Below are 16,022 nucleotides of genomic sequence, written 5' to 3' on the forward strand. Positions count from 1 at the left end.
TAAGTATTTGTTGTGATAACTTTGAATGACTTATCAATGAGTGCCTGTCATTTGTTTCAGTGGGCGCTTGCTGTTCAGGTATCTATGTATGTTATTGTCTGTGCAATTTCAGATTTGTAAGTTGTAAGTGAAATGTTAGCAAACTTATTGACTTTAAGCCTTCCAGCTAAAATGGTTTCGGCCTCTTGGTTTGCATTCATCTTTTTCAAACTGACTTAAATGTGTTTTGTGGTCTTCTCTGAAATTTGACCTTGATAAAACTAAATAAGCTAAATGCTCTTTTTCATTTCTATTTCAAGTTGTACAGTTTAGACATGTATTTTACCATTTGATGCATTCCAGATTACTGTTACCAGCTAATTTGCATCTGTGGTCTCACTACAGGCCAAATAACATACTCGTAAGAGACAGATGAATATGCACATATGCACATGAAATATCATGATCATCGTAAGTACTAATTTCAGTGAGTAGAGTTCTAAGCATCCATCAGCATACTTATAAAATTGTTTTTTTAGCTGTAATGTAGCTATAATGTGTCCTGCCACAACTATGCAGATGACACTCAGATCTACGTGTCACTGACAGCAGGAGAACACGGGCCTGTAGATACATTGTGTCACCGCATGGAACAGATCAGTGTGTGGATGCAAAACAATTTCCTCCTGCTAAACTCAGAAAAAACTGAAATTAATGTCTGTGGCCCATCTTTTTGCTAAAACATGAAAAAGATTTTAAAATAAATAATAATAATAGGAGTGACTTGACAAGTGAACAAAACATGAGTCAAAGGGAACATTATCTGTTTGTAACACAGCAGCTGCAAGATGTGCTTAAAGTGGAACGGAAACTTAACAAGTCATCTGTCACAAGAGGGACATGACAGCAGCACACACACACACACACACACACACACACATTTTCTCAATTTATTTGCAGTTTGGACCCCGAGGTGACAAGATGGGTTCCTCTGAATGGCCTTTGTTTTTCATGTGCATTTGTTTCAGGGGTATGGTGCATTTTATGTCATATATATTCAGCTGTAATGTTTACATGTTATGGTATTCAAGACTGACATTTCAGTGATTTTCAAGTGAATATGTTTTTGTCTTGTGAAGCAGGACTCAATACTTCATTCCATCACATGTTTCTACGCTTTATTACAGTTATTGAAACTGAAGCCTCTTCTTGGACAGCTTCGGTGCCAAAATCGGTGAAAGGTCTCTCAGGGTCATGTGTTGTGATTCCCTGCCAGTTTGACTATCCAGCTCCACCGAAGACGGTCACTGAATTCACAGGAATTTGGATGGATGATGATAATCGCTTCATCTTTCACCCAGATGAGGATAAGGTGCATGACTACCATGGACGGACAAGTCTGTTGGGAGATGTCAGGAAAAAGAACTGTTCTCTGAAGATTTACCCCCTTTGGAAAAATGATTCCTTTTTCTTTCGGATTGAAATTAAAGACCATAACAAATATTCCTACAAAGATGCAAAAGTCTCCATTTCAACGATGAGTAAGTGGAAAAACCTTCAGTAAATAGAGTAAACTTTGCTGTTGTGATAATTCCCAGTAATCTCTCATTAATTCAGCACTTTGTTTTTTACCATTAAATAAATGACATAATATGTTTGCTCTGTGTATAAATAGTACGTTATTCAAGATGCATTTTATCTGCCTTTTTATGCTTTTATTTTTCATTTTAAGCTTCTCACAACATTTTACCTCACTGGTTTACATGCAGAATAATCAAGAGATCCGAATTATATCTAAAATTATTATGGTAAGAGCATCAAAATCAAAGAGTGTACAAACCAGGTGTGTAACAATTGTTATCTAGGTCTCTACTATTCTAATTTAAGTTAAAAAAAAAGTATTCTTTGTTCCTCATAGTCCTCATGTGCTCTTGCTTTTGTTCATCATTATTAAAAACAAGAAAACGAAAGAGGAACAGATTCTTTTGAATATACTTCTTTTAGAATTAGACAGGGGGACGTTTCGATAAGCATTTCCTGCCCAGTATTTCGCAATATTTGCTTTTGATGTTTTCTACTTTTCCACACATTTGAAGTGAGACTTAGAAAAAAAAGCACTGTGGATTATCATAGATACTAAGGTGCTCCTAACAGTGACTTATTATGCTTTAAAACCTAATTCTGATATTTTTTTCTTTACAAATGTGTTAAATAGTCAGGATACTTGACTTCTCTTAAAAGTTTATATCACATCGAACATTTTTTAATTGCCTATTGTGATCTCTCTTTTAAACACAGGTGAGCCAAATCCCATTAGATTTGCTTTGACGGAGGACCTTAACGAGAACCAATCTGTACCTGCTTCCTGCTCTGTGACTCACTCTTGCCCCTTCTCCCCACCTAATTTCACCTGGAGTCACCCTGGAGAGAAGGATCTCCAGTCACAATATCTTAGTGATGGCCAGTGGAATATTACATCTATTCTGACCTTTCGCCCAACACACAGGGATCACAACAAGTCTTTACGGTGCAACGTAACGTACGAGGGAGGGCGGCAGCAGACAGAATCCAAGATCCTTAATGTAAAATGTAAGTGTTAATCAGGGGCGATGATTCAAGCAAATGCCACATGAAGTTTAAGTATTAAAAAATGTATTAATCATCTAAACTGTATTAATCAAAATCAGGGTTACAGAATTATGATAAAAATTGTTTTTGAAGAAACATAAACCCAATCAAAGAGAGGAGGAAACATATGAGGTCAATGAAGCACAACCAAAGAAAAAGTAAACCCAAACCATACTGAGACCCCCAAGAAAGAAGAAGCTAGACACAATAGTTGCATGCTGGTATTAGTTTTCCCTCAGTGGGGAAACTATTACCCACAGACGAATGTGCACTGGACTCTGTCACAGTCACAGGATTAATAGTCATCACGTTCTCAGTGAAAAATATAATGCCATCTGCATGTTGTCTGTCTGCTGATGGAGTCTGTGGCATGAAATCAGAACATTCTATCTGTTTCTGTGTTTATCAATCCAAAACCTTCCAATTGGCTTTAGAACCTTCTCAGAAATTCATATTGCATAGTCTATGACTGTTAGTCAGATTAGTAGTGCTGCAGTTTTGCACACACACACACACACACATACGCACACACAAATTATTTGTGTTGCAAATAATTAGGTTAACTGACAACAAGTCAGTGACATGATTAGGTATAACAGCAGCACCTTAGAGAGGCAGAGGCTCTGAGATGTAAAGATGGACAGAGGTTCGTTGTGCATTACCAGGGTCTCCGCGGATCCTTAAAAAGTATTAAAAAGTCTTAAATCAAAAAATACTTTTTTTAAGGTCTTAAAATGTCTTAAATTTCGCCGACTTTCGAAGAGTGGCATTAAATTTCATCTGGGCGAAATGAAAGAAAGATATGTCTGGAGAGACGATTTTCTATCGCTCTGTGCACAATAATGGCGACTGCTGACGTTTTGTGTGTGCGCCAGTACTTCCGGTGAAAACTTCCGGTGATTTGATAACTAGCGCTTCAGGTTAGGGCCAGTGGCCGTAAACAAAGGTTAACTTATAGCCGAGAAGAAAGATGATAATATAACGTAGCTAAAAAGACTAGCTTTCTTCTGTAGCCTAATGCTTACCGATTTAGCAAGTCTAGCAGCCTAGTTGCTAATGCTAGCCGCAGTAACGTTACCAACCATACCCGACGTCAAGGAGTTGGCTGAGCAGGGGCAAGATTATGGGGCTGGCAGAGTTAACTTCATAATGGGTGAGTGCAGGTTTCATTCACTTGTTTTCATTCTTTCACAGGATTGATTCACTACATTGGTTTATCCGATCGCTGGCCGCCGAGCCATTATGTGTCTGGGTTTGTGTAGGTTACTGATCATGGTTGTTAGCAGTCGATAGTCAGGTTGTGTGAGTGTGTATTTTTTCTGTGGGTACATGCCATTGACTGTATGAGCGGTCTGTGCTCGTTTTTATTTATTTGATTAGATTGGAGATACTTTATTAATCCCGAAGGAAATTTGATTTTGTTGTGTGGTTTATGCAATGCAAAGTCACTGTCCATATATGGACAGCTGACTATTGCATAAACCAGTCTGTGCTTCACGTGAGTTGTCCAAAGTTCTGGTTTAAGTTAACTTGGGTAGTAAAATTGTTTTGCTAGTTGTAAAAGCACAGTAGACATAACTCGAAAATTAGGTTCAATTATGGATTTATTTTGCTCAGAGCCTCAGACAAACAGACAGACAAATGGCAGCGAAAACACGCTCCTTCGCAGAGGTGTGACAATTGGGCACGATTGTCCTGTAGTGTGTGGTGTTCCCTTGTGCGTTCAAATCTTATGCGATCATGTTGACACACTGATTCAGTATCACTGAAGCACACATTTCACACTGGACTTTTTTTCAACACCGAACAGCCTAGAGTGTAGTTTTTATATATATATTTTTGCCGTGGTAATGGTATTAATTTTTATTCTTAGAGGCCTTAAAAAGGTCTTAAAAGTCATTAAATGTGTTGATAAAAAATGTGCAGATACCCTGATTACATTACATTACATTACATTACGGTCATTTTGCAGACGCTTTTAACCAAAGCGACTTACAATAAGTGCGTTCAACATCGGTAGGCAAAAGAATTTCAGATCACAAGAAATAATAAGTGCATTTCCTGCCAATACCAAACAGCAAAGAGCATAACTAGTGCTAGAGTAAGTGCGATAAGTCAGGTACCTCAGCCTCTCACCAACTGCACACCAGTCACAGCAGGGTGGGGATGCAAACCCTGGTTCGGGTAGGGGAAGAAATAAAAAAGGTATGAAAAGCAGGAATGGGATACAAACCCTGAGTTCAGAGAGGCGGCTTAGTTCCTTGTCAGGAGCACGGTGGAGAGCAGACAGGGTTCGATCAGAAGGCTGAGAGAGCTGTGAATCATAGGCTGGATCCAGGCTTGAAGGATGCTTCAGGAAACCACGCTGGGCACGTTCTGTAGATGGAAATACTTTAGGAATCAAAAAGCACAACTGTAAAGTTATTCTCAAGAGTTAATATGTCCAAAGGCTTGAGGCAAGGGTTACCACGTATGGTTGACACTCAGGCGTCGAAGGACTGGCAGCATGTTCCTTAAATGCTTCCAATAATGAGGAATAAGCCGTACACGAACATGATCCATTTACTCTGTCATCTTCTCTGGGCTGAAGCTCATTACTTTTTTTGGGTTTTATCCTTCACATGCAGCTGCTGTCAAAACTACTAGAGATTGCATTTTCTTGGTCTTATCTGCCTGCACGCTCAAACATCAAAGGAGCATGTTTTGAGGAGGACAGACGCTGTTGTTCCCATCAAATAAAAAATTAACTGGTATTTTTCATGAAATAGTAAAATGTCTCACTTCAACAGAAATGTTGAAGCATATGCCTATTCATCTTGTAATGAAAGTCAATAACTAGACGATATGGAAAATAAGCGGTGTAGATTTCAAATGATGGCCAAATGCAGTGGTAGCCTCCCCTGTAAATCACATTCAAAAGCAAAACATTTGATGCAAAGACAAGTTTCCAAGAACTCTAAAACTTTGTCACAAGATGTTGCCAGCTGATGATTGTAGATGCAGGTCTGTGTCTATAATCAGAATGGATGGCACAATTTGAGCTACACGAGAGTTGGGCCAGAAAAAGTCCAACAACATTGGATCACAACTACAGTTTACCAGTGCACATTGGAGCAAAAAGAAAAAGAAAAAAACAAAAACCGATCTTTAAAAAGAAGTTGCTCTGGGCAGATGAATCTTAGATGGAGTTGTTTGGCCACGGTTACAGCGTACCTTTGGCACAGGTGAAATCCACCCCAAAATATAGAATGTTCATATCGAGGTTATAGAAAGACCCAAAAGTGGCCACTGGTGGAAATATTGGCCTGATAATGGAGGCTGACTGACAGCACAGTAGAACTCAACCATTTCTCGAAGTAGGAAATACTAGCCTCTGACGTTCAGGATTTGAATAACCTTTTTCACATAATATAGTGATATATTTAAATTCTTTTGTTGGATAAAGACCCTGTGGCCTTGTTTAAGCATATCATTTTTATTTGGAAGCAATGTTTTAAAGAGGATCAGATATATCAGCTTGTCCAAATTTCTAAAAATGAAAAAAAAACACGGCTATGGTTCAAAATGTTGGCGTGCATAGCTGTGATGAACATCCTAACTTGAAGAAATGTTTCTATGCAGATGCCCCGACGGATGTAAAGGTTGAGTACAAGCAAGACGTGAAGGAGGGAGAAACTGTGGAGCTGTCCTGCTCTGGTGATGCTCACCCTCCTGTCAACAGATACATATGGCTTAATGAAACTGGTGGGCAGGTGCATAGTGGAAATCACTACCGACTGCAAAATGTCTCCAGACACATAGGAACTCTGTACTGCACAGCCATCAATGAACAGGGACGAGTTCAATCCAGTCCCGTGCAGCTCAATGTGTTATGTGAGTAAACAATTAAAGATGCATAAGAAGAAAGGAGTATTTAAACTTAAACATAGTCATAAATAAATATCTAAATCCACCTTAATGCCATATCTGGATTTCTTGTCCTTACAGATGCCCCCGAGATTAAGACTGCGTCTTCGTGCTCCTCGGAGGGCAACCTGGTGACATGTGAGTGCATAGTGGATTCGAAACCTCCCAGCATTGTCTTTTTTGTGCTTGCTGACAAAGTTCTGCTGGGCACCAAACGAGACAAAACAAGTTATTTTACAATCAGTGCTCCACAGGCAGATTTTGAGTACTCCACATTTGTGAACTGCGTGGCGAACAATACAGAGGGGTACACGAATCTCAGACTCTCTTTACCTTTCGATGGTATGAGCAAACACTTCATTTTTAAGATTGCAAGACAGATAATTACCACCAGGCCTGTACGAGGACACAAACTAAAAAAACACTGTGTGATTTCTGTTTGGACAGAAAAGATGCTGCTTATCTTCATCGCTATCGGAGCAGGCGTGATTTTGGTGATAGTTTCAATAGCAGTGGGAGTTTGTAAAAAATGGTAAGTAAAAATAAGTTTTCCAATCCAGGTAAGAAGAGAGGAAAACTGGCCTCTTTTGACATACATTAGGCAAAATTTTTGAATGCTATGCATATGAAAGCATTGAACTAAACAAATATCAGGTATAAACATGTACTTTTAAGTCATGAATATGGAGGAATTTGTTAATTTAGCATAATGTAGTCAAGCTACATCACTCTCATCTACATCGTCTATCACCCAAAGTTCGACTCCAAAACTGATTTTCTGTCTTGGACTTTTAAAGTCTGGCCCCCAGAGCTAAAATGAATCATTCATACAATCATTTTCTTTCCAATCCCTTTTTTTCTTTCTTAATCAATGGATTGGGTTAAAATTTGAATTGAACTTCTATGAAACTTTGAGGACATTTTCCAACCATTCAACTGTTACTGGATGTTTTAAAGTAATGAAATGAAAAATCCCTATACCCTGTTTTATGTGGAAACTGGTTTTCACTTTTTTGAGACTGTCCTCTGCAATTGGTCATCTGTTCACGTAGGGCTTACATTGTAAGCAGTCACGACTTGTTCAATGCATGACCTCTAGTGGCCAGTAATACGACTTGCGTGTGAAGTCTGAAAAAGGCCTCCATCTTTGTGTCAGAGTAAATTTTAGCCTGAATTACTGAAAAATTTACAAATGGTCAGGCTCTGAAGGAAGTGCAAATTAAAATGATGATTTAAAGTTGAGCTGTAGAATGAAGATCTATTCATTTGTCATGAACTAAATGAAAAATGAAATGCGATTCGGTGTGGAATGGTCATCGCATTCACTGTTGCAGTTTGTATTAAAAGGTTTTTGTGAAAAGTTTAAATGGTCTTCATCAATGTCACCATTATTCTGTTGGCAGGAGTCGGTCTGGAGACACACCTGCACCTAACATGAGCACCATGATGGCACAAAGAGATCTGGAATTCCCTCGGTGTGCCTCATCAAAGTGAAAATTGAAATCTTTCTTCATGGCTGAATATAGTTTATATGGTCTCTCTGTTTAAATGGTTAAATATGTTTACTTTCTGCTTTTCTCCCCCAGGAAGGAGACGTATGATGATACACCTTGTGACGCAATTTACTCCAACGATAACATGTATGGCAACATAGGGGTATGTAAAGTTTCCTCTTTTCATTCTTTCCATGCAAGCAATCGAGAATAGAGTCAGATTGTGCTCTTTTTTTCTCTGCAGGGTGACTGGGATGAAGCAATATATGGCAATGTGTAACACGTGGAAGAGCATCTGAGTCACCTCTGCAACATTTCTGTGTACATTAAGGTGCATGTAAAAAAAAAATCCCTTTATTTTCTGCATATATGAGTAAAACATTATTTTTCTGTAATCCTGCACTTTGCATATGCTTTGTCCTGTAAGTGTCGTTGATGTACAAAATCAAGTTTAAAATGCCTTTTTGGTTGGTAAATAATGACCATTAAACGACCGTAACAATTCCCCTACATATATGTTTTACTCAGTCCCAAAATACAACACACAGAGTTTAAATTATTTTTCTAATTTCCTTTTTTGACCGCAAGGCTGTATTATGACCATGACAGATAAGGAGATGGCAAAGTTTTGAATACTTAGTTAAACATCCAGGAAAGGAAAAAATGACTGTCATATTCTCACTTTTACATTTAATATGTCAGTATATATGAATTAAAGACACCCTCACCGACTTAATTCACTTATTAATCAAATATAACAAGCGAAGCTGCTGTTGTGTAACTGTTCTCAGGTTGAAAGTAGAAAAACCTGAAGGCAAAGGGGAACCTTGTAACCGCATGGGCTAGGAGATAAGATATTTTTAACTCTTAATTAACTTCTGATTAATATTGGACCTCCAAGAGTCATAATGTGTCACCAAGCAAGAAAGCCATTACTGGTAAATGTGTCATATATTTGCATTGTGAGCACCCAATTCACATAAGTGAAACTGAAATCCACAAACCCCTTTATGGTTTGCCTATTAAGAACACCACAAATTACAGGCTGAAATAGTGCTAAAAGACGCAAAACAACGATAATTGTTTGGAAAACGAGAGATGAAACCACCATTTTTTTCAGAAAATGATGAAAGAATGGAGACTGGTATTCCTGAAGACTACATCTTTTTATTTTATTTGAATCAATATCATACACATTATAAAGAGTGATCATGCAACCACAGTTGCGTCAAGAAAACCAAATCTTTTCACATTAAACCAACTATGTCATTATATTAGCAAATGGAAAAAAAGAAAAATGTAACAGCAGACAGAAAAAAGGGATGAATAACCAACTGATCACACAAAGATGACATGAATCAAAACACACAGAGACAGTCTTTTCTAACCTTTGCTAATCCGTTCTGATTGTAGCCTTGTTCTGCGCTATTCACTGATTGCGTTATCTGGACAAGTAGTTAATCTGTAAGTCTATCGCTCCGTCATCATACCACAGCTGATTAACATTTACCTCCCTACAAATGTACCAATTTTTGCAGTAAGAACTTAAACTAAAGAAGTGAAACTGGCAGTTTTTTTAATCATCTTGCACAGGACATGTATATTTGGGCCACCAACTGGGCTCACATCACATCTGGAAAGTTATGGAGCCATGTACCTTCTTACCCCCTCTGTATTTTACTGTGCAATTTAAAGGTTTTTCGTAGTCCTGGGATGTCGGGAAGAACGTCAGTGTTGACCTTGTTTCCCATTTCCATTTGTTCAGCTTCCTTGACCCACGTGTGACAACTCCAGAGCGACTCCAGGAGAAAGTAGGGAGATTAGACGGGCACGAGTGGAAAACAGAGCAGGAAGCCTTCACATTTTTCAGCACCTTCACAGACATAGATGGAGGCTCAGGTTTGCCTGCAGAATAGAAATATTTAATCAAAATTACTCTTGAAACTATTAATTAGACACCCTTTACTCACTTCAGTAAATGCTTTGAAATCATTTAAATATCCTCCCTTCATTACTCACGAATGACATCGATGGTCACGGTACTTTCTGTGAAGGAGTAGCTCTGGTACTGCGGAATTTCAATCCTGAAGTAAAAGGGGCCAACATCAGTGCTCCTGACGCCATCCAGAAGCATGGTGCAGTTGCGCGCGCCAAGATTTCCCAGAAGTTGGGTTCGCTTTTTGAACTCCTCTGTCAGTTTCCATTTGGGAAGATTGGTTGAGACTATCGTGTTGCCTCTCCTCCAGAACCCTCTCCATCTGTTCAGGATGGCTTTTGACTTGGGTTTGGGGTGAGCGTAAACGCAGGGAATAACCACACACGAGCCCTGCACTGCTGGAATTCTAGAGGGTACGTCTACTAGCCACTGGGTGTAGACTGATGGGACATCAGGGATTACTAGGGTACAACAAAGAAAAGTTTTTCATCTCTGAGTATGAAGTGATATATTCTACACAGCATTGTAAGTCGCTACTCACCATGCAACATCAGAAATGAAAGCCACAACTTGAGCTCCATCACTGCACTGAAAGGAACATTTGAAGTGAAACAACAAGCATTAAAGCAATGAAAAACACATAAAAGCCTGTTGTGTTACTGTGTGTTTTGTACTTATACCAATAAATCACTCACCTCTGAATCCTTTATCTGAATGAATTAGCAGTGCTCCTGCGTTTCACTGTTTGTGGATGTTTACGGTCAAGCTTCACCCTCTAAGATCACTGAATGTTTTATGTGCTCAGAGTGTGAGTGTCTTGTGTTCATATAGCTACAACAGAGGCCTTGGAAAAATAAGTTGTTGCAATATGTGCTCACATTCTCTTTTGTCAAGTGTTTCATGTGCTACATTTTGGTTTCTCTTCCTGCAGTCAAGTGTGCACAGAGATACAAATTTACAGAACACTGAGTTCCAAGAATGCAAAGCAGCTACAGTTGGCCTCAGTGCAGATGAGGAAATCTGGTAAATGAGAAAGATGTTAAACAACGAAATGTGATGCTTAAAAGTTTGTGACCCATTCAGAATGTATATACTTCTCCATAAAAATCATCAGACTTTAAGTAGGTGAAAGTACTTAAATAGGACCCAGTAAAACAATTGAGGCAAAAGAAAATCTTTATTCTGGTCTTTACTTATTGAGAGGAATGACATATCTTTGACATATCAATTTCATCTCTACCAAATACACAGGAGCTGTGTTGGTAAATACATCAAGAAACACAGGAAACACAGCCTGCTGTGCTGCACAATCACCTTTTTAGATCAGAGAGAAACATTCTGCAGAAAACAGAACTTTATTCTGGTCATTACTTATTGAGAGGAATGACGCATCACACGTGTGGGGATGCATCACACATGTGAAACATATCATGTGTGGGGTCATCACACAATGAACAAAAGTAGATTTCTGAGGAGATTATGTGCACACGCGACAAGCCAGAAGATTAAGAGTAATGTTTTGTGAACAAATAAGAACATTCATTCATTTCACCCTTTTTTTTTTTTTTTGAGGAAGCCAGCATGGGGATGGTTTGTTGTCTAAATTGCGCAGCTTTGTTGCAAGCGCGTGTTGTCATATTCATAAAAGTCAAATCAAACCCCAAAAAGAGATTTTTCAAAGAAAACTTGGACTACTTCCTGTTAGTATTAATGATGGGTTACTCTGAATTTTTCACTCTTCGTTTGGTTGAAACTTCAGTGACAATAAGCTTTTAATCCAGAAAAAAAACAAAACAACTGTAATTTACCATTTCAAAAAGTGGATATATTCAATCTTGCGAGAGGCTATACGACGTCATGTGCTGTGTGTTTTGTGGCTCTCTCGTGCCGCTCCTCTCGTGCTCCATCAGTTCTGGTAAAACAACAGACCATGTGATGATAAGCCAGCGCAAATATGCAGAAGATGGATACAACCAAGGTCGAGATAGTTTTGCTGATCAGCAGAACATCATCAGGCGCCTCTGTTTGGTGTAAATTACCTTCCAAATTCTGTTTGCATTGACACATTATCCCACATAATGAGACCTTGATACAAGATTACGACATATGAGCCTCAAAATGAACATTTTTGTGTTGGAAACATCACAGTTACCTGTAGCAGTTACCTGACTTCATTGTTCCTCATTGTAATCGATTCTTTCTAATTGCATTTAGCTTGTTGATGATCCAAGTCAATGTGACTTGTGTCAAGTTTTCTTTTTCTTTTTTCTCAATTTGTGAAGGAGCCATACTGACTGTGTTGGATGTCAATTAATTCATTTAATAGCACTTTCATTATGATTGGAATCGTGACAAATTTCTCGAAGACCTTTTCTGTTTACAAAAGTCTTACTGTCCTAGAACTGCTGCTCTCCAAAATGTAAGCAGAGAAAGCAGGTGTCAACCTTAACACTTTTACCAACTTCCCCTCCCGCTATTTGGCTCAGTTTTACTCACCAGCTGCAGTGCTATGAATGAGAGCTAGACTGCAGATCCACTTTTTTTTTACACTTTATTTGTGAAAAAAAAACAAAAAAAACCCATTAAATTTAACTTTCCATGACAACTCAAAATCTGAACAGTAAACTTTACCAAAAGCAAATAGTTTCATCTCTACCAGATACACAGGAGCTGTGTTGGCAAATGCATCGAGAAACACAGGAAACGTCACCCTTTTAGATTAGAGAGAAACATTCTGCAGAAAACAGAACTTCGGTCAAGAGAAGTTACACTGTTGAAGCAAAGTTGCGAAAACAAAATAACCCCATTTTTTATATAATTTCCTGTGTCACACAGTTGTGTAATACAGAACTAAGGCTGCCAGGTTACAGAGTTTATCAGTTTATTAAACTCAGAAATAAAAAACGAGCAAAGCAAGCATAAAATCGAACATCGTGTAATTTCAGGCAATTGTTTTGATTCACATTGTTATTACAAATTGTGTTGGTGTGCATAATGGTAAAGGCCTCCCATGAACCCTGCTGGTTAGGACTTTTTATGCTCAACAGCTCACTTGGAGTCCCATTATACTTCAGAAATAGCGTCTTTTGCAAACTATTCTTAGCTGGCGTGCATACATTCCTGCAGCTGTGAGCCAACAAAGACAGTTTGTTATCTAGCTGTTATGTGATTGGATTGAAGTGCATCCTTTTTTTTGTTTTTCCAATGAAATGTATCCTACACACCAACATGTGCCGGGTCACAGACATGAACGGTTCCAATAAACAATTCAAAATACAAAGGCAAAGGAAAAATGTTCTCCTATTTGGTGTAATCCACATTTGCATAAATGTTCTCTATGGGATCCATACTTTGGCTGATTTGATTGGTTTCTTTCTGCAAAGACAGAAGACACGTTATGTCAGGGTCAGGTTTTTAACTGTTTGTTAAAAGACCGAAAGCCCATGTCTTTCGAATCCTCTTACGATATTACAATTGGGATAAATGGAAGTCAAAAGTACCTGGAAATTAATATAGACAGGCTCGTCGATGGCTTTCTGTTCATTACCTTTCATGTCTAAAGTTTTGCAAGATTTTACATTACTGAGAAAAAGAAGAAAAGACAAAATCATGATTTAACAACTCAGAAACTCAGAAAAACTCTAAAATATCTGCGGACATTTGTCAGGATGTTGAATTCTTATTCATTGACACTGCTAACACTAAAGAGACTAAAAATACACTACTATTGTCACTAATAAAGATATTAGCTATGATGCAATGCAATTTATCCAGTGAACCACAAAACATACCTTTCGGGTGGTTTTGATGATGTTCTGCTGAAGTTCACATAATAGCCTGAGTCCCTGTGGGTGGAAGATCCCGACCTGGAGGGACTGATGACTCCTAATGTATTGTTGCTGTGATGTTAGAAAAAAAAAGAAGACAAACGCAATCAGTTTACCATTTGAGGTAATCTCATTAAATAAATTCAGAAATGAAGAAAATACTACCGTAAAGCTTCCTTAGCCATCTTTATTACATGAGAATTAATGGATGATGATCATATATATTTGGCAGCGGCTTTCTATCACACACAAGGCCTCTCAACTTGATACATTTTTCATACTGCAAAATGAAGGCCTTTCACCAGGCGCTAGAGTAACACTGAAGAATCTTCAGTTTAGAAACCCCCCTCATCAGGGGTATATTTTTCCATTTGGTGTTTGATGTTTTCAGGAAACCACAATTATTCACACTATTTACGTGCTTAATGACAGGAAAGAATAGATGACACGTTTGGTTTTAAGACATTTCAAACGTCCACATCATTCTAGGCTGGCTTCAGACATCAGCAGAAAACGAAAACACGTCCCTCGCTACACTCACAGTTCGTAAATTATCCGAAAAGTAATGTTACCTCTTGTGTTTCCTGTAAACCACAATTCCAGCAACAATAAGGATCAGAAGTGCCAGAACTGGTATAATGACCAAATACACAAGGTGGTCATCACTGGTGGGCATTGCTGTGAACAGAAAATTATTTCAGTAAATTCAGCTCAATTATGGATGTCGCCCTGTTTCTTTCTACCAAACAAACTGAGCAAAGAAAGTATTACTTGTCACGGATTGAGATGGAGTCGTCGGGAAGATGTTGGAATCTGTAAAAGCTGGGGAAACGTTACACTGTGTGATGGCAGAGTAAGGAGTAGTCAAATAAATATGAGTAAAAAAATTGAGCCATAAAGGTCATACCTGGCCCAAAAGTGACCGGAGCAACACCTGACCATGTAGGAGAAACGTGCAAAGTATTTATTGAACTTTTCTGCACTGAAACATATGGGTAATTTTGAAATTTAGAAAAAGATATGCATAACTGAATTGACAACCATTCAAAGAAATGGAAACAGGGTTTTGTTTGAAACTGTAGCTGTCGTTGAGTCCAGAAATGCGCACGTAGATTCCTGGTTCACCTTCCCTTATATCTGTGATCAGTAAAGAGCAGTTGCCTTTGAGTTTATCTCCGATGAGCTTTGTTTTTCCTCTGTACTTGGGAACCACGCATGAGTCTTGTGGATGAAAAACGAATGCAGAGCGGTCGTTGTCATTCTTACTGCATTCACTTTTCCCTTGGGTTTTCCAGTAAACCTTTACATCTTTTGTGTGTTGTGCTGTTGGATAGGTAAAATGGCATAGTATGGTCAGGTTTGCGCCTCTCTGTTCCGTTATATGTCTTTCCACCGTTATTCCCCATTTCTGACCTGTATACAAAACCAAACAAAATTTGAATTTGTAGCATTCAACTGCACACCTTAAACATTCCAAACAAACTCATCAGCTCAATGTGTCGCCCACCGTTTGAACACGAGACCAGAGTTAATATGAGGCCGAGAGTTATCAGGTTCAGCCGCTGCATCTGATCCAACAACACATATTTTTGTTATCAGACGGAATCATGCAATTCTAAAATGAGCTCAGTTTTACAGCAGCTTCTAACACATGTTAACCTGACAGTATTTACCACATAAAGTAAGTACTCACTGTGAGATGAGGACAGAGGACATCGAGCTGCTTGCTTTGTCAGTATGTTTTTGATCTGAGCACAGATGTGAAATTCTTTGGGTGTGTTTCCTCTTGCACGATCGGATGAATTAACAAAAAAAAGAGGAAGTTTGGAAAGAAAAGGTGACCTCAATAAAACCAGTCATGTTTAGGGGAAGGTTCTACACACAGTTTCACGCATCCGAATCTTGACGGCCAAATGCTGCTGCACTCTATAGTGTGAGGACGTTTTCTCGTTTAAAAATAAACTTCCCCGGTCAGTTTTTACACTTCTATGAGTCTTTGACACCTCAGTAGCTCAGAAACTGCAGCATGGTTTTAAATGTGGTAAAGGCGTGAAAGTGCTTCTCATCCAAGTATTTTTGGTATATTTGTGTGGCCTAATGCAGTAACTGACATCCATCCACTGAATGCAAATAATAAAGCACACTTGCCTGCTTGTCAGAGAAAGCTGAAATATTAACATATTGTTCAGTGCTTTTGTTTAGCTCTATTTGGCACAGCACTGTATGAGCGATATCACTTGATCCAAATGTTTT

The 16,022-nt window shown here is 38.6% G+C and overlaps 2 protein-coding genes across 4 annotated transcripts; one reads left to right on the forward strand and one right to left on the reverse strand.

Annotated features, from left to right (window-relative positions):
- The first annotated feature begins 928 nt into the window (after positions 1-928).
- Positions 929-10,618, forward strand: LOC142379891 (B-cell receptor CD22). 2 transcript variants are annotated; one of them, XR_012769798.1, is made up of 10 exons: positions 929-1,009; positions 1,167-1,520; positions 2,278-2,568; positions 6,229-6,480; positions 6,595-6,855; positions 6,961-7,045; positions 7,917-8,003; positions 8,100-8,169; positions 8,251-8,337; positions 9,772-10,618. XR_012769798.1 is itself a non-coding variant. In XM_075465267.1 (9 exons), exons 1-9 carry the CDS (start codon positions 961-963, stop codon positions 8,284-8,286), a joined length of 1,470 nt encoding a protein of 489 aa, XP_075321382.1. In that variant the 5' UTR covers positions 929-960; the 3' UTR covers positions 8,287-10,618. The 2 variants fall into 2 exon arrangements, 1 of the variants encoding a protein (XP_075321382.1); XM_075465267.1 differs by having other exon boundaries at positions 7,917-7,988; positions 8,251-10,618.
- On the reverse strand, positions 9,196-15,644 carry LOC142379894 (uncharacterized). 2 transcript variants are annotated; one of them, XR_012769799.1, is made up of 10 exons: positions 15,463-15,644; positions 15,277-15,337; positions 14,811-15,182; positions 14,541-14,703; positions 14,342-14,447; positions 13,734-13,841; positions 13,443-13,524; positions 10,484-13,317; positions 10,026-10,403; positions 9,196-9,911 (listed from the first exon to the last, which is right to left on the reverse strand). XR_012769799.1 is itself a non-coding variant. In XM_075465270.1 (9 exons), the coding sequence occupies exons 2-9, from the start codon at positions 15,335-15,337 to the stop codon at positions 13,243-13,245; spliced, it is 882 nt and encodes a 293-aa protein (XP_075321385.1). In that variant the 5' UTR covers positions 15,463-15,627; the 3' UTR covers positions 10,609-13,242. The 2 variants fall into 2 exon arrangements, 1 of the variants encoding a protein (XP_075321385.1); XM_075465270.1 differs by lacking the exons at positions 9,196-9,911; positions 10,026-10,403 and having other exon boundaries at positions 10,609-13,317; positions 14,541-14,591; positions 14,677-14,703; positions 15,463-15,627.
- Positions 15,645-16,022: the final 378 nt, after the last annotated feature.

The sequence above is a fragment of the Odontesthes bonariensis genome, chromosome 5 (assembly GCF_027942865.1).
Source record: "Odontesthes bonariensis isolate fOdoBon6 chromosome 5, fOdoBon6.hap1, whole genome shotgun sequence".
NCBI lineage: Eukaryota > Metazoa > Chordata > Actinopteri > Atheriniformes > Atherinopsidae > Odontesthes > Odontesthes bonariensis.

Coding starts and splice junctions, on each gene's coding strand:
- LOC142379894 (XM_075465270.1), bottom strand. CDS start 15,337: ATGCAGCGGCTGAACCTGATAACTCTCGGCCTCATATTAACTCTGGTC. Junction 14,448..14,540: donor TCCATCTCAATCCGTGACAA/GTAATACTTTCT, acceptor TTCTGTTCACAG/CAATGCCCACCAGTGATGAC. Junction 13,842..14,341: donor GTTTACAGGAAACACAAGAG/GTAACATTACTT, acceptor CTAACATCACAG/CAACAATACATTAGGAGTCA.
- LOC142379891 (XM_075465267.1), top strand. CDS start 961: ATGGGTTCCTCTGAATGGCCTTTGTTTTTCATGTGCATTTGTTTCAGG. Junction 1,521..2,277: donor AGTCTCCATTTCAACGATGA/GTAAGTGGAAAA, acceptor TTTTAAACACAG/GTGAGCCAAATCCCATTAGA. Junction 6,481..6,594: donor CGTGCAGCTCAATGTGTTAT/GTGAGTAAACAA, acceptor TTGTCCTTACAG/ATGCCCCCGAGATTAAGACT.